Source organism: Falco biarmicus, chromosome 11 (genome assembly GCF_023638135.1).
Source record: "Falco biarmicus isolate bFalBia1 chromosome 11, bFalBia1.pri, whole genome shotgun sequence".
NCBI classification, from domain to species: Eukaryota; Metazoa; Chordata; class Aves; order Falconiformes; family Falconidae; genus Falco; species Falco biarmicus.
In genome coordinates, this window is record NC_079298.1 from 9,862,097 (window position 1) to 9,888,401 (window position 26,305).

Genomic DNA, 26,305 nt, shown 5'->3' on the forward strand with positions numbered 1-26,305 from the left:
GGGAGGCTGAGACCTCTTGGTGCAGCGGGTGAGGCTGGGAGGCAGCGCTGCAGCGGGTGCACGTGCTGTGCTGCCGTCACAGGTCCAGACGGAGCCCACGGGCTGGCTGCAGCGGAGCCCCGCTCCTGCTGTAACGCCTCTGTGCTCCGTTTCAGATGCACATGGAGGAGCCTTGCTTCGACTTCCTGAGAACCAAGCAGACCCTCGGGTGAGTTCACTCACACCTGCTTTTACTCTTTCCTGTTTTTACTTTGGAAGCCCTGCCTGCACAGCGGCCAGTTCCTGAATTGTTGTAATGGAAACATAAACGCATCGCACCCAAGAGCACCCATCGGTACAAGCTGCAGTCACGTTGCTTTTGAGTCCTGTAAGAATTGCAGCTTTTAGCAGTGTGTGAACTCCCAAAATTATTCGGCATAAAGTTGTTCCTTCCACTTTCCAAATCAGCTCCTGGTTCCCCAGGGCTGTTTTCACAGCAGCTCTGCGGCGCGTAGCAGCCTCCCGCAGAGGCACCCTTCTACCTCAGGAACTGGAACAAGTTTTTCACATCTATAGGTCTGTCACTCTGCTTGAATTAGTTTGCAGGAACACAAACACAAGTACTCTGCCAGGCTTAAAAGGATTTCCTAAAAATGAGAAAACGCTGAAGTGCACTGATGCAGAAAACAAAGGAACTAAGACTTGAGAATTTTTATCTGAGATTTTTCTTTCTGAAGTACCAACACTATTTTAACTTGTAGCGTGTCCTACAAGTGAAAATTTAATTGTGCTTGTGGAATGACTTTATTACTTTTTTTGTGTGTTTTTTTTTTTTTTTTTTTTTTTTAAGCTACCACGTGTACCCTACCTGCAGGAATACTTCTGGGATTCTTGGCTTCTCTGTCACAGTAGCAACCCAGGCAACTAAATACAAGTAAGTGCTCAGTGGTTAATGCTCAGCACTGCTGCCGGCCTTGGGCCGCCGGAGTCACCCCGGAGCTGCCAGCACCCAGTTCTGGTGGCCTTACCGCCGTGCCCCCGCGGCAGAGGCGCAGGCAGGGCCTGGCTGATGCGGACCAGCTGGCTGGAGTGGAGTGGTCTGGTGGAGCTGGCTGGAGTGGAGTGGTCTGGTGGAGCTGGCCGGCCGTTCCTCACCTGTGCTGCGGTGCAGAGCGGCTCCGTAAGTGGCAGCTGTTGCTGCTGTTGTCTGAACAGGGAGGACCCGAGCGCAGGACGTTTACGGCAGCCGTGTTTACCGAGGCGGCCAGTGGGGCTGGCGTGTGTGCAGGCACTGAAGGCTGAGCCCCGGGGAGGGGGGGGAGGTGTCCAGCTAACCGTGACCATGCTGACATGGCACGTTTTGCGCCAGTGGTGAATTTACGCCGTGTCCAGCTCAAGAATTATTACCGAGAGTCTCGCTGACTGTTCTCCTTGCTGTGTTAGGTCAGGTCCCAGCTGACTTCCGTTGGCTTGTGCCGGAGCTTTTCCGCGCACCTGCTCTCAGAGCTCACAGCTGTTTCAGGCCACAGAGGGATTGATTTATTTTATGAGGGGAGTTATGGAAACAGTCAAAAGCGAGTGCTCCTGGCCCCAGCTCGTGACACTGCTGACAGTCACAACATCATGACTGAAAACCAACGCCTAAATAAAGGTAGCCTTAAGCATCTTAAAAACTGCGGCAGTCCCGACTTGAACAGGGATAAGTAACCCAAAACCAAAGTAAAATACCCTGCTGCTCTTCTGAAGGTGCCCCGTCAGGAGAGCTCCGGCTGCTGCCAAGTAAACGGCTGTTCTGGCTCCCCTTCAGCAGGCAGATATAAATATATATAAAAATATTATGGTTTTATTCAAAGCTGGGGCTAACTACAGGTATTTGACCTGCCAGAGCTGCAGGGTTAGATGAAAAATACGCAATTTTCTTATGAAAAATAATAGCGTCAGGGAAGGTTTTGTGCCTTGGAAACCTCACGAGGCCAGCACATCGCGGTATTTTTCTTTCTTTTTGTCTCAAGCCAGCAGAACATAACTGTTCACCTGCAGGGCTTGGGGCTGCAGCTGGGCGCGCCACGGCCTGGGTCCCCGACAGCATCGTCGCAGCAGCAGCTCCTCTCGCTGCTTGGTTATCTAAAGTCCCCGTGTTTGAATAATACGTCACACAGCTCCAAACCAGAGCACTGGTTTTATTCCTGGTACTAGGGAAGATGGTGTTGACAGATGCGTGAGCTTTTCAGGGCTGGAGGGAAACAAGCCTGACCCAAACGTTCCCTCCTCAGCTGGGGCCGTGCTGCTCCTTTAGCCCTCACTATGGGTTTTTTCCTCTTTCCTGCCCGATTTAATTATTTAACTCTCTTTTAGTTCTGAATTGGTTGACAAGAAGATAGAGGAGTTTCTTTCTTGCTTTGAAGAGAAAATCAAGCATTTAACTGAAGATGCTTTCAGCACCCAGGTAAACACTTGCTCTTGAAAAGCTCTTCCTTGAACCGCTATATGACACCTAAACCGGTGGGTTCAGTTCCAGGGATCCTGCATATCTCTGAGGTTTTCCGGACGAAGGACTCACTTTTAAATCCTCCCCCTTCCTCCACCCAGCAGCCACTCTGTAAGCACTTGCTCTCTGGCCATTCACAGTTAAGCTCAAAAGCCTCGAACTACCTTGTCAATGTCAGGTGGGCTTGCTTTCAGCTTCAGTGAACCCGGTGGTAAATGAAGGTAGTTCTTAATGCTTTGAAATGAATTGGTTTTTGTCTTTTTCAATGGTAGGTTACAGCTTTGATAAAACTTAAGGAATGTGAAGACTCCCATCTTGGAGAAGAAGTAGACAGGAACTGGAATGAAGTGGTGACGCAGCAGTATCTCTTTGACCGGCTTGCCCGCGAGGTTGGTGGGCCCTCGGGGGGTGTCAGTGATTCCACAGGGGACACTCACACGTCGCTTTCTGGAGCAGTTTTAAATGCGATAGATAGAGGGATTTATGCTACTAGTTGACAGACTGATTCTAAAACTGCATGCTGTTTTAAATGTTTAAAATTACTTGGATTGCCACTCTGGTACTTAAACCTCCTTCCTGTGGTTTCAGATTGAAGCTCTGAAGTCTGTTTCAAAATCAGACCTGGTGACCTGGTTCCAAGCTCACAGAAGCAACAAGAAGAAAGTGCTCAGTGTACACGTGAGTGTGTGTCAGCTTCCACCCTGCCACCCTTTGCTGACCTCAGAAAGCCCAGTGAGGTTGCGGTAGAGGAGCTCCATAATTAAAACGTGTAACGGGGTGGTTATCCTCACTCACTGTTCCTATTTTCTACATTTCTAATTATTATTGGCATTTGAATTGCGTTTAAGTATCTGTATTTAATTGTCAGGGCTGATAGAACACTGAAAGAAATCCAAGTTTATACAGGCTTAGAGCCAAATTTCTTTTTTGGTAACTTTCTTCCAGGTGGTTGGATATGGAAAACATGAAGGGGACTCGGAGGTTACAGCAGCTGTCGCAGAAGTACAGAATTCTTCATCTGGTGAAATACCTCATCTGATTTTCTTGCCCCCATCTTCTTTGATGACTAATGTTACTTCCATCAAAGACATCAAAGCTTACACATCAACTCTGAATGTTCTCCCTTACCATAAAATACTAAAATAAAACTGAGCCCTTGCCCTGCAGTGATGTGTAATACAGGTGCTTTCTGCAACATGAACATCACAAACCTGGGTTTACTAAACCAGGGCTGTAGCGGTAGCTGGGATGAGGTGCCCGTTCAGACATGAGGAAGCTGTTCTCAAGGAAGGTTCCAGCCAACTTTACTCATTAATCTCATTAAGAATAGGCACAGCCCTGCCACAGAGCTGGAGTGAGGGGAGAGTTCCCCCCCGCCACGGGGAAGATGCGATGTCCTCCTCTCCAGCTGCCTGCAGGGGTGGGCTGCACCTTTTCGTTCAGTCTGTCTTGTGCATCATTCCTGCAGCAGCTGCAGCTCGTCGGAGGAAGTACTCTGCACTCCTCCCAGAGAGATACAGACTGGGGGGAGGGGGAAAAAAGCCTCAGGCTTCCATCTCACACAGGTTGGGGTTTGGTTTTTTTTAGGTTTTTTGTATGTGTAACACAGACAAATTCAGATCAAATAAAAGCTAGATGTAACTGTGGCAAGAAAAATAGTTTGATTGCTACATACAGCTCCTTAATTACTCAACCCTTATTTAACTTTAAAGCAACAGCACAGAAATGCAAAGATTCCTGAAGTGCTACGCGCTTCCAGAAAAATTCTGCTGCGAGTGGTGCAAGTTCTGCTCCTTTTGCTCGTTAATGAACCGCTTGAAGAAGCAGGTTGAGCTGCAAGAATTCCAGCTGGGAAAAAATAAAACCAATACATTTTACATAAAACAATTGATCATCACTCAGCTGAATAAAGTCTTGCTGCAAAGGTTTATTATGAAATAAATAAAAAGTCCATAAGATAAGTTTGAAAAATCTATTTTATGAAGCTTTAAGATGCATTGAGTAGAATTATCTATGGTTACATTTCAATCTCAAAATAACAAAGTTATTTTGGGCAAGACACTGAAATGCCAAAAATTTGATTATCATACAGGTGGAAGATAACATTTACGTAGCATTTTCTAACAAATTGTCCCATCAAAGGAATCCTCGTATTTACACACTGCAAACATCAGCTAGATTTAAATGACGTCTTGCATTTTGTTTCTCATTTTTTAAATATGTAGGACCCAGGAATATAATGCAACTGATACCAATGCCATGGCCTTCACAGTGGTTGTACAAAGTGTACACGCTTCACGGCCCAGATTCTCCCTGCTTTAGAAGCAGCAGTAACAGGGCTCCAAGAGCTGCCTTTGAAGCCCGAATACACCACCAGTATAGCAGAGTCCAGTATAAAGGTACTGCACAGCCAAGACGTTTCTTGTTTCGTTTAATTGCTTATCTGCATCAGTAAGTCCAGTATCCCTGAGATAGGAACCACTGTAGCTGGAGGGGTCAGCGTACGTGCTAACTGATGACTATCTTGGTATCAGATGTAAACTTTGCTAAGCCAAGGCTTGAATGTTTTCTGGTTTTACAACCCCCTTAATGTTTACTGGCAGCGAGTCGTTTCAGTAGCGGCTCATCGTAAACCCAGCATTCGCCATCTTCATGGAATAACTAGGAAAAAGAGAAGAGGGAATAATTGGATGTAAGCTTTTTATGACTCAGTTGGAAAGGAACCAATATGACAGGTTAGAGGGCATTTACACTGTTGGAATAAAGCTCACCCTTGTTTCCCACGAGGTCTCATTCTCCTTTCTGGCTCTGGCTTCAGCTCTCTGTCTTTCTTCGAGCGCGTGCTTTGCAGCTGTGGCTGCGTCGATGTCTCTAATTTTTAAGTTGTAGGTTACATCTTTCCATAAGCTTAAAAAGGAAATATGAATGGAGACCGCTTTAGAGAAGCAAAGTGCTACAAGGCTGTAGAAACATATTACTGGCTAATAATTAGCATCAATATTAGTCTGAATTAGGGTAGGTCTCACTTTATCCAAAGGGCAGACACCCCTCAATATATATTAACCACAGCTGCACTACTGCCAGGAGCACGGCGGCTGCAGCGAGGCTCTCCGGACCTCCCTGGGACATTTGGTCCCAACAGGGATGTGACCAGGGGCTCCTCTTCCCCTTCAAAACCCCAACCTGCTTGTACCTGGGCTCGCTCTGGCCACAAAGGCCAGCGCCGAGCCCGGCTGCCCACGGATAAGCTGGGTACTGCCAACTTGAGTCTAACGAAAACAAGTCTTAATTTGCCCATTTAACTAAAGTTCTTACCAGCGAGACTCAAAGTCGTCTTGGTCCTCCAATTTCCTTACCTTCTTCTTAATTGTAGGCATTTTCTTGGTATCTATAAAGACAGCATTCTCCTAGAGTGAGGTTTTTAAAAAAAGACAAAAACAAAACAAACCACAACTCAGTTCTTTATCTAGGCTTAAAATTTATACAGCCTCACACTCTAGTACACTGGTTGTCAGGAAATACATAAAAAGTCATCACTGGATTCTCTTCTTGCTATAAAAATCAAGTTACCTCAAGAATAAATTAACAAAGTAAATTTGGGACTTTTATCCCAAATTCAGCATTCCTGTGATCTTTTCGGGCAGCTTCACAGGAGTTCCCAACTATTAATGTTTATTTTAATAAAACCAAAAAGAAACCACCAAAAAAACCTTTGAAGCACAATCTTCCATTTCTGATGAAAACAAAAACAACCAAAGAAAAAAGAAAAAAAGCTGCTTTACCCCTGTGGTGTATTTTGCGTACATGACACCGTTCCATTCGCCTTCAATTGAGCAGAAGGGTTTCTTGTCATTAGGAGAACTAAACAGAAAGAAACAGTCATTTCTCAGTTGTGCTACAGTAGCTGAAAGACCCTGAAGGGTGAAACCTTTGTCCTAGTTGCTGCGGAGTCTGGTTTTTATCAGCCCTTAAAACACCCATCACCAATCCAGAAAAGATGCGGGTTCTGTTTACGAGTGAGAAGTTCTGCATTAGTAAGTTGGAAAAACCTTCAAAGGAAGTGCTGTTCTGGGGTAAGACGGGTCTTGCTTTAGGGCTACATTTAGACTTTAGGAAGCTAGTTACAGGCTTTCCAAACAGATTTAGTAGTAAGTTTAAGCTTAAAAAGGTTTTACAAATCCATAGCTTCTTCGCCAGACTACTGGGAAACAAAACACTGCTTCACAGACGACATCTATCAATGTGTGTCTAGAAATTACTTAAAACCAAGTTATAAACCTCATTTTGTCAGCATCCACTTACTGACGTCACAGCAGCTGTCCAAATAAGATGCAAATCCCCACTGAATTGTCTGCTCTGGGCATGTGCACAGGGTCTGACCAAAATCCATCAAACCACAGGTGTAAATAAATACATCAAGGCCTGCAGCAGAACCGTTAATTAACAGCAGTATTGCAAGGCCCGCTTCAGGATTTTTAGTAGAGCTAATGCTGAAGACAGTCTGGATAATTCAGGAGTGAAAATTTAAGTTCCTTTTGGTAATCAGCATAGAATGTTTTAGAGCACGGCAAGGCAGGGTGGCAAGCCTATGCAGGTTCCCTCTCTCAAATTGTGGCTATAAAACGGCACCCTGTGACAGGCAGCCATGAGCTGAGTTACTGAGTGCAGCTCTTTCAGTATTTTACACTCCTGACTGTCTTGAAAAAACAGTCAGCATTTAAGTAGAGAGAAAAAAAAAAAAAAAAAAAAAAAAAAAAAAAAGAGGTTTAACTGAAGAAACTGGCTTACAAAATTTCAGCTGTAATTCTGTGCTTCTTTCCTCCATAAAATGGTTTTGTGTGGAAGACGATGGAAGCGTTATAACCTGTCTTTGAGCAATTAATACTGCATTCTCCACCAAGTTCTATCCATGGCACAGTGAGAATAGACCTGCAATTATAAATATGTGTATATTTGTAGCCTCTTAACTGATACATTTTAAGCATGAAATATTACAAGGCATTAAAAATGAAAATACCAAACAGAGCATTTACTTGCCTTCCATAACCATTAGGAAATGTCAAAATATAGTGTTCATCGTAATCTAGGCATGTGACACATCCTATTAAAGAAAAAACAGATTTAAAAAACACAAGCAAAACCTTTACAAAAAATAATATACTCAAATACTTCCGTTAAAAACGGGTACCATAAAAAGGAAAGGTGAAAAGCTTTATCTTTCATCGATGCGGGGAATGCCCAGCTTCTAGAAAAGGCAGGGCCAGCTGCATTTACATGAAAAACTGGGACCTAAGTGACTTCAGCGCACAAAGTGGGCAGAAGGAGTCTCCGATTCGTAGATATATAAGCTCTAGTTATGTAAATCCAAACATCCTTTACATTTAATAGGATTACTTTAGATAATTTCTGTAAGAATTCTAGCTGCAGAATACAAATTTCCCTTCTCTTGTTACATTTGCATGTACGTACCTTGCCCTATGTTATGAACCCCAATAGACATTCCCAGGAATTTTGACTTGGTCCATATGTGAGCATTGAACTGTATCCTCTTGCTAAAACACTCCGCGTAAAATGCTGAAACTGAAGAAAAAGGTATTTAAAATAGCAGCATAAGACATTAGTGCTGTTGTTTCCAGATTCATTCATCAGGAAATATCTCAAAAAGCCTCATACTTACGTGGCAACAGAGTTTGCAATTTTTTTCCCCACAAAAACAGTTCAGAGAGAAAACTTTCAGCTTTTAAATTTGGAGAGAAAATGTAAATCCAAGATTTACACCCAGAGCTGATTTTACTGTCTCTCCTGTCCATATGCCATCTCTATTAGCAAAGTTATTGTCAACTTACTTGGAGGATGATGAGACACCTGCTCTGCCACAAACGTTACACTGCTTTTGCTGACCCAAGGAACTGGTCCTTCTGAAACTGGCTCCTGCATGACAGGAGAGAGGATCTTCATCACTGACAGCGCTCACAAAACACTCAAAAGCTTCCAAGAGAAGTAGCTTCCATGTTTAAAGGCTTCTAAAAATGTATTGCAGTGATTTTAACTTAATTGTCAGTTTGCTGGTTTCATGGGGAATAACTCCTTACTCCTGAAACAATGACACTTTCTAAAGAATAAGAGTTTCTACTCTCTTGTTTTCCGGTATAAATGTACCTGGGGAGATGTTCCCAAATGAAACAGTTAAACTGAAAGAGCCATGTATAAACCTAATTACAAAATAGTATTTAAATCCACTTTATTTCTTATTAACTAATAAGAAATGGGTGGCAGAAATAGTTTTCCTCTTTGCTTCTGAGAAAGTCTGATATGCATATTAATAATGATCAGATTATATGTATCGTAAAACCATAAAACAACATTCACTTCCTGGGGCAAATAATGAAAAGTGGAATTCATTGTTAGAAGCAACGGAAGTACAAATATTGCCTTTATGCCAGCAAACAGAAGTCCAAACATTCACCTCGGGAACAAAAGAAAGATTTGAGCAAAGCAACAGGCTGGGGGGCAGGGGGAGAGGGGGCAAATTAAATGGAAAAAATACATACTTTATATCTAAACGATCACTAGTAGATATACTACACCGAGGCTACGTGAAGAATCTCACAACAGCACTTCCCACATCATCGTTTGCAACTTTCCAAGGTGAGAAGCCTGAACAAGGCGTTAGAAAAAACAACCCAAACCCAACAGTGACAAAAAAAATGCTGCACCAGGCTGCACTGCAAGTGCTAGAGCTTTCTCTGGCATCAGTGGGGCACTGTTGGCTGTGGTTCACACGGCGCGGAAGCCTGAGTAATCCTTCAGTCTCACCAAAAGCTCACACACTGGTAGGTGATGTCTCCCGATTACGAGAGTGGCACAACTGTTACTGTGTCCTTCACTCCACCGGACACACTCTGCTAAAGTACAAAAGGAAAAGTAGTGGCCAGACACAGATGTAGAACTAAAATACTATCCAAGCTCAGAATCCAGACCAGAAGTCTACAAAAAATATTTTAAAAGGTTAAATGTACGGGAGAAACTGCACTGCTTTCTAGGTTGTAACTGAGGAAAAGAAACGCTAGTGATAAAACCACCAGTGTTTAGAGAAATTATTTAAAAAAAAAATTTCAGAACTTTGGAAAGAAAGGAATTCATACCCGGTGCTATGAAACAAGGAAAGAGAACATTTTCACGTCAAATGATTCTTAAAAGACTTAATAGCTCAAATTTTGTTATACAAGATATTTCAAACTTCTATTCACAGAAAAGGAAGGAGGAAGGGGTGAAATCAGTTAAGAAATTGCCGTAGTTTGTCAATTTTGCTACTTAAACATAGCATAAGCCATTTCAGTCAGTAAATTATCAAAGCTTTGGCAATCACTCGCATGCATCAGAGACGCCAAAAAAAAAAAAAACATACCACAAGAAACTAACCATATCATCTTCACCTTCAGTGCCCGGTAATACCCAATGGCATCGGAAGATCTCGCCCAAAATGGGATTGTAAGGCTTTTTAGCAACTGACCCTTTTCTTCCTGCATGAAAAGCTGAGAGGTACCACTTAACCACTTGAACCATTCGCTCCTTTGGATCCTTCTGGTCACTAATGCTATATGCACCAAGAGAGAGAAGAGGACAGGCAAAATGAAATACAAGCAGGTACCTCAAATACAGGAAAGCGTTTTGGATGTTCAATTGTTTTACAACTAGAAGTTTGCCTACTTTGACTATTTTTCAAGTTCAGATCAAACCCCATGCAACATTCCTCAAAACCCACTGACTTTTAGCACCCACAAGGCCCATAAACAATATCAGAACCAGTTAATGCTCTACTTCAAAAGCCAAATACCTGACAAATAAGTCCGGATGTGCAAAAAAGTCAGCATACATTTCCAACAATGATCTTCTTTCTAGGATAAAAGTTGGAAGAACCACCTGGGTGAAGAAAAAACAACTCTTCTAGATCAAGAGAACTTTAACATCCCACACAAAAGCATTCCACTCATTAACTGTAAATAGCACACAAAGCACCCAAGGCTTCATCTGCCTGAAAGCTGATTGTGTTCTCAAACTTACCGATGAGTTCTGACATATGCAGGTCAGTTGGCATCTTTTAGAAAACCAAAGAGTTCAGAGGAACTGTCTCTTGTCTTACACCTATTCTAGTCCCACTTAGAGCACGTCCACTACGTGGCTGAGCTTATTACCAGAAGCTGTTCTTAGTTAATGCTGATTATTTGATTTCATCTATATGTACACTGTCAAATTTCAGTTATATATCCTGTGTGCCTCTCAAACACGAAGGTTCTCTCATCTCTGCTACTATTCTTCCCCAACAGCATCTGCAGGTTCCGTTCCTGTGGATCTGCTGCCTGCTGCAGTACAGACCACTGCTGGCAGCAGTGTTGATTGCTGTTGTTGACTTTAAAGTTGATGTAGACAAGATGCGTGCTCCTGATGCTTCTTGGCAGTTTAATTTGAGATCAGTAATTTTCAAGTATTCCAGGAGTTCCCAAAACAGACATACTTTGCATCAATTCTTATTCAGGACTGTCAGAAATCTTTTGTAGTTTGCTTGTGACCTGCTGGCTGTTTCTCCACAAAGGTTTTAACTTTATCTTTTTCTTGTCTATTGTGAGTTCCAGACTGGGCAGTTAAAAGTCATCCAATTAAGGAAACTAATGATAGGATTGATTTCTCCTACTCTTTTCCAATCTGGAATTACTTGTTTAAATTTAACCGAGTTGCCTAGAAAGATCAACACCTTCAGAATGCTGTTCCTTCAACCTTAAGACAGACACCAACATGAATCACATTCATGGAAAATCCAGCTCTTTACTTGCCAGGCCTACATGTAGGGTTTTAAAATAGACAAGCAACTTACTCAACAAGATCCCAATTAAGCAAAGCATTGCATTCTATGCCTTATTATTTATTTATGCTTTATTATTTTATTTATGTTTTATTGAATGTCACCATACACTGGGATCTTGTAGATCTCTGTTCTAGGAAGCTAAAGACATTATAAATATTCCTACTGCATGCAGAAACACTACTACTGCACACAGCATTCCTCTTACCTCAGCTTTGCAGGCACTCTAAGGATCAGGTTCAAAGAAAACAAACAGCTACTTTCCATAGCAAACTCTTTTCCCAAACAGATTTTAGCAGTTCGATACATTTATTCTGCATCCATTTTTCACTCCCAGTAATAATCCCAATTAAATAACGTGCTAAAGAGATTATAGCTTAACTAGCTTTCAGAACAAACAGTTAAATTACGTTAACATTGAACTGATTTACCCGGAATTCAGGGTTTAGTCCCTCTCCCTTCCCCATGAACAGTCAGCAAGTTTACCTTTGTTAGATCCATTCCTAATCTAACTTGTGACAACAGATGCATAATAACACTCTTATGTTCTTCCACTGATTCTCCTTCCCCATCATCATCTCGATCATCAGGAGGATCGAAGAGATCTAGAAAGACCAAATTGCTTTTGTTTTTCTCTAAACCTTCAGAGACAGATTGTATTTGATTTGCTGTCAAAAAGGTCTTATTTAAAAAACTAAAGTTTTTAAATCCTACAGTTCAACAACCTTCCATTAGCAAAGAAACAGTACAAATACCTTGGTTTATATATATATATATAAGATCATACATATATTGACACAGCTTGCATACAGATTGACAATCAACACAAATAAACGGGAAGTTCACACAGTCCACTCACCAGCATCGTTTGTCCCATTAGACATGGAAGAATTGAGGGATTCTGTGGTATCTGGACGTTTCAGACTACTTCCCGTGCTGCTCCGAGTCAGGACTGCAGCAGACCCTGAAGAACTAAAGAAGAGTAATAAATTCTCACAATTCACAATGAACTAATTCAGACCAATTTACTATAATTTAATGTACACAGATGACAAATTTACTGGTAGACGTTAATATAAGTGCTGCACGCTAATTCATAGAAAACTTAAAATGAATTGTAGCTAAACAAGTGGGAAAGCCTGCAATCTAAGACAGTAACACCTGAAGGCATAAAACAACTAATTCCTCTTTGAAATTTGTATAATCTCTTAAAATTAATTTTCTGCTTCAGAAAAAAAGAGTAACTAGATTTTGGGAAAAGGCAGTCAACTTCAAAAAATCTCTTTTAGTAGATGTGAGAGGGAAATGGCCATTTACCAAACACTGCAATGAATGCACATGAAAGACACCATGGTCTCAGATTATATTTGAGATGGTGGCTTCTCAAGTTTGGTTTATCTTAAGAGTTTTGTCAACATACACCTGATGGAATGGAAAGGAGCAGAAGAAAAAACCACATGCCTCAAGAAACCTGCTGGGGCAGGGGGTAATCTTATTCTGTTACACAGAATGGCTTGCCGGGGGCGGGGGCAGCCTATGTGGCTTACTCACTTATTTAGCTTAACTAACTTTTACAAGCAGACAAGCCATGCCCTTGTAGCTTACAGTTGCATTCAGCACGCACCGAGTACTTCAGGTACTTACTCCATACAACGCTTTGGGGAAGAACTGCTCTGATAGAATTCGTCAGCATCATAGAACTCATCCTCACTGCTTGAGTAAGAAAAATCTGGGACTGTATTTGGAGACAGGTTGACATGGCTTGGAGAGGTGAGGCTGCTGCTAGGTGCCGACTGCCCACTTCCTGTGGAGTATTAAAAATTAAAGACTAAATACAAAACCCCAAATTCTTTCAAAATCCACCTGTTCTAACTTACAAGCATGATTGTTCAAAGCAATAAAGACTAATGCAAACTCAGAAGGTACGGTATCTTGCAAAATTAGAAGGAATAATTAGTCTGTTCATACTGAGTTTCATTTAACAGCTATCAGAAAAGAGACCATGAGGAAAATCAGGAACACAGAACAACAGTAAACTATAAGGACATGTTTTCCCCAGTGTTGCGGATTAAAGGCAAAACAACAATGCTGAAAACCCGTATAGATTCATAGTATGATTTATATTGGGAAGCGTGTCTGGAAGTCATCTCGTCTACTCCCCACTAGAGGCCCAGGCAGCTCAAAAATTATACCAGTTTGTCCCAGATCATGTCTAGTCAGGTTTTAAAAATCTCTCAAGATGAAGAATCCACAATCTTTTTGGGGAACCTATTCCAAAGTTGGAACCACCTCATTATAAAACCAAACATTTTCTAATACCTACTTGGAATTTCTTTTCTTACAACAGATTGCCTCATCCTTTTGCTGTGCATCTTCAAGAGGAGCCCAGTTCTACCTTCTTTATACCCTCCCAAAAGTCGGCAGAAGACAGCAGCTACATCCCTCTTTAGCTTGATTTTCCTAAGGCTGAACAAATCCAGTTCTGTCAGTCTCTAAGTACATCACGGGCCTCAGCTTCCCAGTCTTGGTGGTCCACGTCTTTGTAGTGTGGAACCCAAAACTATACATAGTACTCAAGACATGGTCTCACAGATCCCAGAAAGAGAGGACAATCAATTCTCTTCATCTGCTCCTTACCCCCTCACTAGTCCAGCCCAGTATGCAGCAAAACCTTTGCCACCACAAGGACAGGCTGCTGACTCACGTTCTGCTTGTCGCTCACCAGGACCCCTGGCTCCTCTTCAGCCAGGCTGCAGCGCACACCATGCCGAGGGCAGGCTGAGGGCTATGCCCATCCTAGCTGAGCAGAGGACCTTGCATTTGCCTTCATCAAATTTCACGAGGTTTCTGGCAGCCTGCTTCCCCAGCCAGTCACAGCCCTCCTGCATGGCAGTACTGTCCTACCCACTGTTCTCAATTCGGCAAGCTCCATGTCCGGGTTATCAGAGATGTTAACCAGTATCGGACCCAGTATCAACCCCTGAGAAACACCAGTAGCCACCTGGTTGCCATTTGGACCTCACACAGCTGATCGCAAGCCTCAGGCCTGGCAGTCCAGCCAGTTTTCACTCGTGTTCTACTTACCTAAAACATCTTTTTCCAATTTATTTCCAATTCCACAAAACATACTTGTGACAAAATCTAATGAATCCAGTTTCTAAAATGGATTACATGAATCCTGTCTCAACACTTACTTGCTGTCCTTCAAAAGAGCCACCGCAATAAAGACAAACCAGGTTAACACCGACACAGACCTTTCGTGGAAGCCGATGCCGCAGCAGAGGTTATTAAGCAAACTTAGGTACTTACACAGACAACAATCACCAGAAACTAACTAGAACATGAGACGCATAGAACAAGACTAAGAAAAGGAACTTCCTGGCAGGAGAAAAAGCCAGCAGTGGTTTCCCTCATTTTTCACATTGGGACAAATGCTGGTTAACACAGGTATTAGTGTTCTGGGAAGGAACAGTAGTAATAAAGTAACAACACATCAGTTACACACAAGCTTAGAAAAAAACTTGGAAAGGAACTGAGAGAGTTTAGCATGACTGGACAATATAATCAATAGAACTGATCAACACAGACAAAAAAATATGCTAAGTAAGTAGCTATGGTTTTAAAAAAAAACACAAACAAAATATCATAGGACTTCTAAACAGATAATTACAGCAACTTTATGTATATAATAGCAATTTTTGCTTCAAAACATCTATTGTAGTTACAAAAAGCCCAAAGAATGCTATTATTTAAAGGAGAGAGGAGGGAATCAATGAATTAAAAACCCGACAGGCCACACATTATGTATGAACGCAAAGTTCTTGTGCTGATTACTACAAGATTGCAATGATGTGGAGAAGAAACCAAGTACAAAGTTGCAGGGCGGGGGGTGGGGGGAGGGAGAGCACAATAATGGATTTTAACACAACACTGAAACGTGTTGATTAGAAGCAAGGTGTAGGCCAATACATTGTTTTCTTAATAGCTAATTACATTAGGTTACAGGCAGTATATATTCAGGTTTTGTTTCCTGTACTTCAGTAAGACAATTAAACAGAACCATACCTGTACTATTTGGTGTTGGAGTCTGATTTCCAAGTGATGCTACCACAGGTCCCACTGGCAAAGAGGAAGGTCGCTGCTCCGACTTGCACAACTGAGCAGGTTCTAGGGGATATTTTTATAAATTAAACCCAAAATTCACATTTAAATATAAGAATTATAGTTTTGTTGGGAAAGAGATTCCACATATTTCACCTCACCTTCAAAAATTAAATGTTTTATAGAAAAGCCATTCAGACAGAAAAACATGTTTCTGCCATTGTTATCAGCTAGCTCCTTTTTGTTAAGGAAGGACGGCATTTAAAAAATTGCCATTATTTAGCTAGAAAGCACTTTTCTGAAAGTTATAGTTTCATTTATTTTATGAAAGTATATTAGAAATGTAAGCCAATAACTTAGAACAAGTGAAATATACCAGCTTATCCACAGAACTAGAGGCAGACAGACCTGATGGCTGAGGAAGCCCCGTGCCTCCCACTCCTTTCTCTGCCTTTGCACCACTGCAGCGAGTGTGCACTGGTACTGCCTACGTGACCCCAGAACTATCCACCATTATGCAGTCCCTCCATCCAGACTGCAGTTGCGCCCTGCTCGGCTCGTATTTCTGCTGAGGTTCTTTTTGTACACCATACCTGGAGGTATAACCGCTTGGGAAGGCATTGTGCTGATCACGGACTGTTCCAAAGGACTGGGCTGATATACTGCGTCAACCGGGTTTATAGTGCTCTGAGACAAAAGGAGGAAAAGCACATTTTTTCCTCAATACAAAAAAAAAAAACCCAACACAAATAAAGTATAGATAGCAAGAACATCATGAGCACAAGAAATGCCCAAATGCAAGACAGCAAATTCCTGAGAGTGAAAGTAAAACACGAATTGACAGTTGAGGACATGAGAAATACTTTCAAAGTGGTAATACCTTAATTCCTCGCACAGATTTTACACTACACTGAATTTGCTAGAGATTTGGATTGTCCTATAAAGAATTCTTATTTCCAGTTCTCTTCTGGTATTCCTTCCAATATCCATTAAAAAAATAACGCATGCAAAGAGTGAAAGTTAAATGCAAGTTATCTGGCAAAAATTAGGACAGGTAATATGTATTTTTAAAACTTTTTTTTTAATTAATTGATTTATCCAGACCATAGTAAATCAACCCATAAATTAAAACAAGAATCATCAGCATGCTCACAGCCATGAAGTGGCTTTACTGCCAAAATGCTTCCCAATGCAAGCTGACAGTTTTCAGTGTGTCTCCAGTAGAGGACATTTCAATCTACTTATGAACATGGGCACTTTGAAAAGTAAGCACCAATTCAACTCAACACTCAAAGTCACTGACTTCAGTATGTTCTTGGCTTTTATACAACAAGCCCCTTGGGAATTGCAATTACAATGTCTTTTAATCCAAACTAGCATGTTTTTGCCTTGCTTCACTGGCTTATAATTTAGTTATTATCTAAGCATTGTTTGCTATATATGTTTACACACAAACCCCAGAACTTCTACATTGTTCTGGGTTAAATGGAAAAAAGGCACATAAAAACCCTTTCCAAACAACTTGTAATTTAAAGCCATTGATCTATGTCAGAACTGTGAAAATCTTTGCCTCAATTTGCTAGGGAATCTTGCTACTGTGCTGAAGTTGAAGAATATCAAGCACAGGAGAGTCATACAATACCTTGTTCTACTTTAAAAAAAGTTCTTGTAAAAATGGTAGATGAGCTTTGCCTTTAAATTTAGTCAGTATGACTATTCCTATCATCTCTTTAGATCAATATTTAAAACAGAAGAGTCTCCAGCTGTTCTTCCTTCCTTTTAGTCTATTAATTTCTACTTGCCTCCAGACTGAGGGAAACAGGGTCATTTTAACCTACCTCCTCCCATTTTCCTACAAAAGGAAGACTTCTTCCTTGCCTCCTTTCCTGGTTAACTATAATTCTGAACTTTATCCTACATTAAAAATCAGTGAAGCAGCAAAGATTGTACTTTTTTATAGCACAGGATTTATTTAACAGAAAACAAAACTATTATTCCCTGTTTATCTTAAAAAAAAAATCTCCAGTTTAAAAACAAAGGGATAAAAAAATGCTTTCTACATTTTCGTTGGTGTTACTAACTAGAATAGAAATAAATAACCCAGTATTGTTACTCCACTGTATTCCAACATAAAATCAACGTTCCTTATACATTACTTCAACTGCTTGTGCATAGTATATCCCTGTCCCATGTATTTCACAGTTTAAAATCATGACTCCATTTTTCAGAGTTAAAAATCAACTTAAAAATCAAGATGGGTCCTATGACAGAGACAGCAACAGCATCCTCTGTAACTCCCCTGGGCTTTAGGGAAGCTAATAATGTATGTGATACAGAACACTGCTGCGATAAAGAAAAAAAAATATGTAATTTTAACTTCGTATGCAGGATTGCAACCTTATCCTCAAAACAATTCTCCATACTGCAACATGAACTGGAGCTTCTTGTTAGGTATTTTGGGGTGTGCCTTTGTGGGTTAGAAACAGATGAAGGCAGGCCTGAAAGTTTCCTACTCTGAGCTCAGGAACCTAAAAACAACCACACAGAAACAACACTGTATCAAACATTGATGGTATTCCTGCAGGATTTTAAAGTGAAATCCTGACCTTCAGCCCAAGCTTACATTGACCTCAACAGCAACAAAATTTCAGTCTTCAAAATCACTGATGCATTAGTTACTATATTGTTACAGAAATCATTTTTTTTTTCCTCCCCAGTACAAGCCAGCCCACAGATAATTAGGATAGCGGCTAATCAAACTCAGACTATAGTCGTAAGCTGTAATAGCGATATGAAATTTCTGAGTTGAAGATCTAATGTGCATACCACCTCTGCCTGTGGCAGTGTCTAGCTGCGTAACCTCTGCTTTCCAGGGCACGTAACAGAACCTACTCCATTACACTAAGACCTGAATTATGGGACTATCCAACAGGGTAATAATTTATCTTATTTATGATAAGCACGAAACCAAAATCTGTATGTGCACCTTTACTCCAAAGTTCATACCAGAAAATCATACTGCTATAGCTGTATATAATAGAAAGACAAATAAAGCTTGGGAACTATTGTCAGCTGTAATGAAAACACACTGATTTTTAGAGTTACGTTTTACAGAAACCAATCTCCTATTAAAAGTATCTGAAATGTACTCAAGTGACAAAAAGAGAAGAAAGAAGTCACACATGACCGAAACCAAAGATGACAGAAGTTACATGAAAAATGCAGAAGTTCTATTAAAAAAGAAACATTGCTTAGACACAATACAACTTTGCATCAAACGAGTAGCACTGTAGAAAAGACAAACTACTTGAAGCACAAGGATAGCTGATCTATTTCATACGTAAAGATACTTTAGATGGAACACAAAACCATTTCTATCCCAGTAATTTGCCTTTTGTCTGTTCACATTGTTATCTAAGTGTTCAGTCATAACACTGCCATGTAAGACACTGAGCATAAAACTGATAACTGATCTTCTAAAGGCAAGGGTGTTAGCCAACCTCAGAAGCTAATGACTCAACAGTAATTTTAACAAGACACTTGAAGCAGTAAATTAGAGAAAGGAAGAAGCATGTGGCAAAGTGAGTGGAAATTCAGGTCTCTGTTCACATGTTCTGCAGAAATAAAGGGAGATAAAGATTAGATGTAAACTTACTATAAGTCCATCTGCGTGCTTCTCCTCATTATTTTGGTCCTTAAGGAAAAAATGTTAAAAATATCAACAATCTTGTATGACTTATCAGTTGTGTGTTAAGCGAGAACAGCAAGTTTCTCTCAGGAATGTTTACATTTTCAGCCATAAAATGTTCCTCATCATGTGATACAGTAACTAAACTTAGAAGTTACAATTCTATACATAGGGACCGCACCTCTTAACATCAGTGGTTTCCGAGGATCTGTCCACACAACTTTGAACAAATTCTAAAATATCCTTTCTACCCTGCAGAATACTGTTACTCTTTAAAATGTAGGTTCTTCCCAAATAGCTAGGAACATCCCAAAACATGGTCTGCAGCACCAGTGAGTCCCTGAAAACTGAAGGACATGAAGTTCTCAGTTTCTGAAGGACTGCGATTAACTTTAGAGGTCAAATTTTCAAAAGTATTTTTTGCTTTTGAAAGGCAGAAGTGCCTTTATAAAGCTAAACATTTTTAACTTCTGCTTTTTGGTATCCACTAGATTTTAAAATGTTTTTAGATTATTTACAATCTAGGAGTTTGGGGTTTTTTTGCCTAGAAGCATATGTGAAAGAGCAGGCAATGCATGGAATAAAACAGTCATCAGGGGAAATGACACTAGCAACAGACAAGGTAATGCCAATCTACAGTTAGTATAGTTTAAACACTGTACCAGCAAAAGTATAAATTTTACAGAACACTAAGCCAAATCACTTCCGCTGCAAAGCTCGTATTAGCCAGTATATCAATCCATAACTTTGATTCAGTGTAAACCTTACGACTTGTCTGCAGAGTACTCCCCCAGATTTCCAGTTGTTAAAAGTTAAGAGGGAAAAAAAAGCTGTAAATAGTATTAGGTTGGCACATACATACTTGTATTTTGATACTTTATACATTTTTCCCTAGCTTACATAGTTGACAATATGCTGCTCAAATTTCATGTCTGCTAGTTAACGTTTCTTAAGCAAGGCTTTCCATGACAAAAACACCACTGAGGGCAACGAGTTCCATCGGGCTGCAAACTTATGAAGAAGAAAGAGTAACACTGAAGTCCAAATATTATCTTTTTTCCCCAACATACAAAATTTCCATATTGTGCTATCATCTCTAAGACCTATAAATCACAAAGATGCTGCATTTTTACTGAAGCTGGCTATTCTATCTAATGCACCATCAACAACATGGCACACGGATGAGGTAAGGAAGGCAGAAACGCCACAAAACTAGGCAGGCAAGACCAACCAGAAGTGATGGAGTGAAAAAGAAAAGGCAAAGATGCAAAAATAAGTATCTAAAATATAAAAGATACTTCATAAAACATATATATTTCTAAGACTGTAGTTTACCAAATCACTGACAGACCATTACATGTGTTTTACAACACCCACATCAAAGCTGGACATCTTCAACTGCCATACACACAAAGGGGTCAACCCAAGCCAAATGCGCTGCCTATCCATCCCACTTAGGGTTTTTTTATTGCTTTTTGATAAGTGATGTATGTATTTTAACATATTCTTGTTTAGCTGGTATTTACTTCATTATTTTGGAAATGCTTTGGGTCACGTCAAGTACAAGTGCCATCATTACACTCTAGATTTACCAGTAAGTTTAATGAAAATTTAACTGTCCACGCCCTAAGCAGGCTGTTCTTTTAAAAGTTCATGAAACACCTCAACTTAACACACAATTAATAAAAAACAAACCAGAACACCAAAAAACCACATTTGCCTCAATGTACCAAAATCATCCAAATAATAAATGGTTGTGTGTTTAAAATAGGGAGATTTTCTGAGTATACAGAGAAATGATAACAAACAACCAGAAGCTAATTGTGAAGTCTGTCTCCTAATGAGAAAGGCACTGCAGAAGTCAAAACGGAGCGCAGGGGTGGTGTTAATATGATTTATTTTCAGCAGTAAGTCAGCAGCCATACTTGCCTTACAGCTTTGGGAAAAAAACTTGCAGAATCTTAAAAGGTTCTACACTGGAGAACAGAAAGCTATCAGTCAGACACAATGCATTTTTACATATATAATGCTTCATACACACATAACTTAGAGAACTGTAAAAAAAAAAAAAAAAGGGCACCACCCCCCCTCGTATTCTTGATTTCCTACAGCAGTAGGACACCAGGATACCAACACAGTTTATAGAAAAGGGAGTGGGGGGTGAGAGTGTCAAACAGAATTGCCATGTAGTCAACAAATATATTTGCCTAAGAGAGCGAGCACGAAAGCGGAAGATGAAGAGATGAAGCAGAATAAAGGTTATTGAAATAGTGGGAAGATTTACAGAGGGTATTTTTCACTTTATGTGGATCAACATCTTCCAATTAGCTGTGCATAAACCACATTATCTTCAATAGCTCTACAACAGCTTTAGATATGGTTTAGCAAAAAACCAAAAGAATCCCACTCCTCAATGGATAAGCTCATCTATATACACTGGTTAATATTTACCGGTACTGAAAGGAGGACTTCAAGGTCTGATTTAATGTAACAGCAAAAGTCTTAGCGTCTCTGGGGAACCCAAACTCTACCTACCTTTATGCTTCTATGGTAGTTGGAGCAGTAAAGCACTGAACCTAATAAAAAACAACTACATCTGCTGCTACAAATTCAGTTTTGTCCATTATCAGCAAACCACCTAACCAACTTCAACATACCTCTAGCATCAGTGCAAGATAAGCAATCACTTTTGTCTTTCTCCCAATAAACCTACCCACAGCAGAAATAGAATTTGATATTCAACAGAAACAAGCAAGCTAACTCAGCCACCTACTACCCAGCTTTGATCAAGAACCTGAGAAGCAAATGATAATTCTTTCTCAGATTTGCTAATTACATAGCGGAGCTTTTTAAGAAAAGAGCAAAATTTCATAGGAATTAAACCTCTGCAAAAAGAACAACTATTAAATACATTTATATAGTGATTAACAAAAAATGAGCATGTCATTTGTTGCACAGTTTCTCCAACAGCTACCTTAATACAGCAAGTCACATACAGCTGTATAAGAAAACTAACATACTACCATACTACCATCTAATCTGTCTGTAACTGACTCCACCAAACCCTCAGAATGACATATAGTCTACTGGTTTCACTGTACTAAAACAATTCTAAATATAGCCAGTACTAAATAACAGCAAATCATTAAGTACTGACAAGGCTTATCTTGCTATCACTACAGTGAAGGACTCAAATAGCATCACTGCATGTCCTTATAAATAAAGACTGTTCTAGCTCTAGATACATGTGGCACAGAACTATTTCTACGTACCCTACTACTAGCAAAATACTTTTTGTTTTGCAGAAACCTGTTAACTAACAAACCTTTTCTACAGAATTTTTAAGCTACTGATAATGAAATTTGCATTTTGTAAATTATGCACTGATCCTTTTAGTGAGCAACTGCAGATCCTGCAATGTTCTAGATACTTCAATTTTCACTGGCCTCAAAATTATCCACAATATATCTGGCATCTAGAATGAAGACAAACAGCAGCAATGCACTTGAAAACTACAAAAAAAAAAAATAATTGAAGTGACTATGCCTATTTCTGAATAAATCAAAATGTGTTCTGATTGAATTCAGCCTTTAATTCTGAACATACCATAAATTAGTTTCTTCACAAAACACTGACTTCTTTCATCGTTGGTCACAAGATATAAATCAGCAGCTCATAATTAACATATTCTAAGTACAGTATGTGAAAGCCTGACTTGACAAAGAAAAGTAAATCCAAATCTCACTAAGTTTTAAAAAGTAAAAAAACATTTAAATGAAAAGTGCATTACCCATACTGCATTCTCAAATAATACAATTCTTACTTCAATAAGTTCCAACATCATCCTGAACTTCAGACCTATGCAAAGCCTTGCCAAACCGGTTTAGATTAACATCAGAATTTTCCCCTTTTCTATTTGTTAGTCACATTCTTAAGCAGAAAGAGGAGTTTTGTTGAAGTTACTATTCCGTCACCCTTATGTTTTAAGTTCTTATTTAATAGCAAACTCTGCAAAACAAAGTTTATCTCAAAAGAAAAGCTATGTCATCAACACAACTGTTACCACAAACATTAACAGGACTGTGCTACGGAACTCAGTACTTCAGAAACTTCATTAAAATAGTATCAATTAATAGTATTAATTAATATCAAAGAAATTTTATCAAAACAAAATAAATCATCTTATACCTTTCATATATACATGTATTTATACATATACACACACACACGTGTATCTCTATTTCCTGGATCATATAGAAGGCACTTTTAGATTTCAATTTTTTTTCAGAGTAATGCTGTATTACTAAAATGCAAAGTAGTTTACATTGTACTTACTTTAGCAATCTGTAGCAACACAATGCAGTGTTTTATTGATTCTACCATGCTCTAGGAAAACAAAAATAAGGGGGGGGGGGGGGGAGAAAACTTCTATTACTATATTACAATATTTTGTATTTACAAGTATTTTTATTAGTTACACAGAATATTAACTAAAATATTGGGCAAGAACTAAATGGACACTCACTTCTGTAGAACGCCTACTTTCCCTTCCCCCCGTTTTTTTTTTCTCCACAGAGACAAGAGCACAGCAGTAGAAAACTGAAGTTTCCAAAAGCCACATAAAACACACGTTGCAGGGTGAAATGGAGGTCAGCTTCAAACTTTCAGAGCACTGCAAGCAGATTAACTGCCAGCTGAAGAAAGGGTGAGAAAGCTGGGCTTGATTAATCTGGACAAGAAAAGGCTCAGGAGAGACCTTGTCAATGGGCATCAGTATCTGTCTGGGATGGCAGAGTGTAAAGATGACAGAGCCAGACTCTTCTCAGTGGTGCCCAGCTACAGGACAACAGGCAATGGACACATTGAAATACAGGAAATTCACCTTAAACACAAGAAAACAATTTACTCCAGGAACGATCAAACACCGGAACAAGTTGCCCAGAGAGGTTGTAGAGCCTCCATCCATGGAGTTAATACTCAGACCCCAACTATGTTTGGTCCTGGGCAACCTGCTCCAGCTGATGGTGCCCTGAGCACCACTACAGACCTTCAGAGGTTCCTTCCAACCTTAATTATCCTATGATTTTATGACTCGAAAGTGCTAGACAAAAATCCGAATACAGCACCAGAATCAGGCTGCCTCTGCCATCACACTGTTGAACCTAATATGGATTCCTCCTTTTCTGTAAAAAGCCCCAAGAACTTATCCAAGAAAATAAGGTGAATTTCAGAATCTATACATAATAGAGATGACAATTAAAGACACTTACACTGGTTGTTTCTTTGAGACTTTCAATTTTCTGTAAAAGAAAAATCAAAACAGTGTGGTTAGAGACAGAATTTCCAGCATCTAGTTTGACCTAAATACTGTACAAACACCACATTTTAATCTTAAAGTGGGGGAGGGAATAAAAGCGACCAACATGCTGGAGACTATTTCTGTATATAGACACAATTTTCATTTTGTAATTGACAAGATAGAAGTCAAGCTGACAGTTAAAGCTTAAAGATGACAAAATTAGGAATTTCTGAGCAGTGACATTATACATATTTACCCATCAAAGTCTACATCATGTCAGCTTTGCATAGGATCAACAAAACCAAAATACAGTATGAAGATTAAGTCTAAGTGCACGTTTTATATCCTTATATAGTATTCTGAACGGTGGCACATTTCAAGGATCAATATTACTTGATATAACCATAATTCAACTATAACAAACATATGCAGTTACACACAGTTTGTTGGTGGTTTTTTTTTTTAATCCCCAAAAATAACAGTGCACACGTTCTTGCTCTTTTTAAGCCTCCAGTAACAGTGCATCTGGAAATCTGCCTACTTAATTTTATCTAGAAACACTGGTTCATGAAGATTTCCTGCGTAGAATTGCACTTCACGCATGCAAAAGGTGTCTACATGCCATTTTACACATAAGTATGACCTATCTAAGAAGCATAAGCATCCTGTTGACATCCTTGGGTCTGTCTGCAGAAAGCAAAATTACTACATTGGACTCAGCACTGAACCTCTACTAACTCAATTACAGTACCTCTTTTTTATTAATATGAGCGTCTCATGTCTTGAGTCACAATCTTTTTGATTCTTGAACAATCAAAGTGTGTAAAGGAACTTTTTCCCCACACAACATTGCAAGCCAAACTCTACACCGTAAGAGTAACACGCATCTATAAATCTACAGGAATTAATAGTCTCAGCTTGCAGACTAAAAAGAAAATAAATGCAGTGACAACTTCCCAGCCAATACCCGGGCAAAATTTTTTCAGTTATACCCTGTCCTATATACTATTCATAAAGATGCTACGCATTTTCTTAATTGTTAATTGGCAAGAGGTGGACAAACAGCACCCAGCCTCTGCCTTTTCCACTGGAAAGACTGGACCATGCTGATCTAGGAAACAGCATATCAGGGATGCTGTATCACAGTGTTATATGTACTTCTGCTGCTAGCAGAGAAATACAACAACAGCTAAAAGTTCCTTTGTTTTGCTTTTGTTTGTTTTTCATGTCTCTACTATACTTCCAGTCCAAACTTCATCAAGACATATTGAAAAGAGCATTTTAAATACGACAGCAGTGAAGTTTTGAGTCTTTTAGTACCAAAAGAAACTAGGCAATGTACCCAAACATACAGATCTTGCCAAATTGGCGATTATGCAGCTGAAATAAATAATTCAGTCTCAAGGCTTTATAGCCAACTGTAGGCAGCTGTCAGCAGTTTTGATTATTCCTTACCTGTTTTTTCCCCCAACATGTTATAGAGTATTTACACACCAACTAAACTGATACCTCATTCTCTTCACTGATACTGTCTTTGTCAAAAATCTGAAAGCAATGTCAGGCCATACAATGTAATTCAATCACACTGTTTTCCCTCTACCCATTTGTAATTTTCCAAACAATAGGCTTAAGACACTGTTACTCTTACACACAGGTACAGACAAAAGGCTAATTTGTCCAAGATGGCACACAGAAGATCTGAGATGGGAGAAACCTCAGGACACCCAGTTTCCACAAATCATACAATCATTATTTTTTCCTCTATGGAAATGCGTCCTCTGTGAGCTGGTCAACTTAAGTAGTAACAGTACACATTAACTCAGTTTTTTTCAGATTTGTGCTGCACGGCTACCTTGCAAGAATACAGCATGCTGAACTGGAATACCATCA

General features: G+C 39.8%; 2 protein-coding genes across 4 annotated transcripts in view; one reads left to right on the forward strand and one right to left on the reverse strand.

Moving 5' to 3' along the window:
* Positions 1–3,633, forward strand: part of NRDC (nardilysin convertase) — a 28,465-nt gene extending 24,832 nt beyond the window's left edge. Inside the window, exons 26-31 of the mRNA XM_056355730.1 lie at positions 156–208; positions 830–913; positions 2,335–2,425; positions 2,740–2,856; positions 3,056–3,145; positions 3,413–3,633. Coding sequence (XP_056211705.1) covers positions 156–208; positions 830–913; positions 2,335–2,425; positions 2,740–2,856; positions 3,056–3,145; positions 3,413–3,613 — 636 coding nt within the window. The 3' untranslated portion in view covers positions 3,614–3,633. The remainder of the gene's footprint in view (positions 1–155; positions 209–829; positions 914–2,334; positions 2,426–2,739; positions 2,857–3,055; positions 3,146–3,412) is intronic.
* Positions 3,634–4,374: 741 nt separating this feature from the next.
* The window catches only part of OSBPL9 (oxysterol binding protein like 9), a 63,894-nt gene continuing 41,963 nt past the window's right edge, over positions 4,375–26,305 (reverse strand). For 2 of the 3 annotated variants that reach the window (XM_056355742.1, XM_056355744.1), the window contains 18 exons: positions 24,387–24,416; positions 23,452–23,502; positions 19,084–19,122; positions 16,022–16,115; positions 15,393–15,494; positions 12,972–13,131; positions 12,187–12,299; positions 11,814–11,932; positions 10,305–10,390; positions 9,890–10,064; positions 8,314–8,398; positions 7,937–8,047; positions 7,505–7,568; positions 7,256–7,396; positions 6,250–6,328; positions 5,783–5,874; positions 5,239–5,374; positions 4,375–5,128 (listed from right to left, as the gene is read on the reverse strand). In XM_056355742.1, coding sequence (XP_056211717.1) covers positions 5,054–5,128; positions 5,239–5,374; positions 5,783–5,874; positions 6,250–6,328; positions 7,256–7,396; positions 7,505–7,568; positions 7,937–8,047; positions 8,314–8,398; positions 9,890–10,064; positions 10,305–10,390; positions 11,814–11,932; positions 12,187–12,299; positions 12,972–13,131; positions 15,393–15,494; positions 16,022–16,115; positions 19,084–19,122; positions 23,452–23,502; positions 24,387–24,416 — 1,752 coding nt within the window. In that variant the 3' untranslated portion in view covers positions 4,375–5,053. The remainder of the gene's footprint in view (positions 5,129–5,238; positions 5,375–5,782; positions 5,875–6,249; positions 6,329–7,255; positions 7,397–7,504; positions 7,569–7,936; positions 8,048–8,313; positions 8,399–9,889; positions 10,065–10,304; positions 10,391–11,813; positions 11,933–12,186; positions 12,300–12,971; positions 13,132–15,392; positions 15,495–16,021; positions 16,116–19,083; positions 19,123–23,451; positions 23,503–24,386; positions 24,417–26,305) is intronic. The other variant, XM_056355743.1, reaches the window with a different exon arrangement.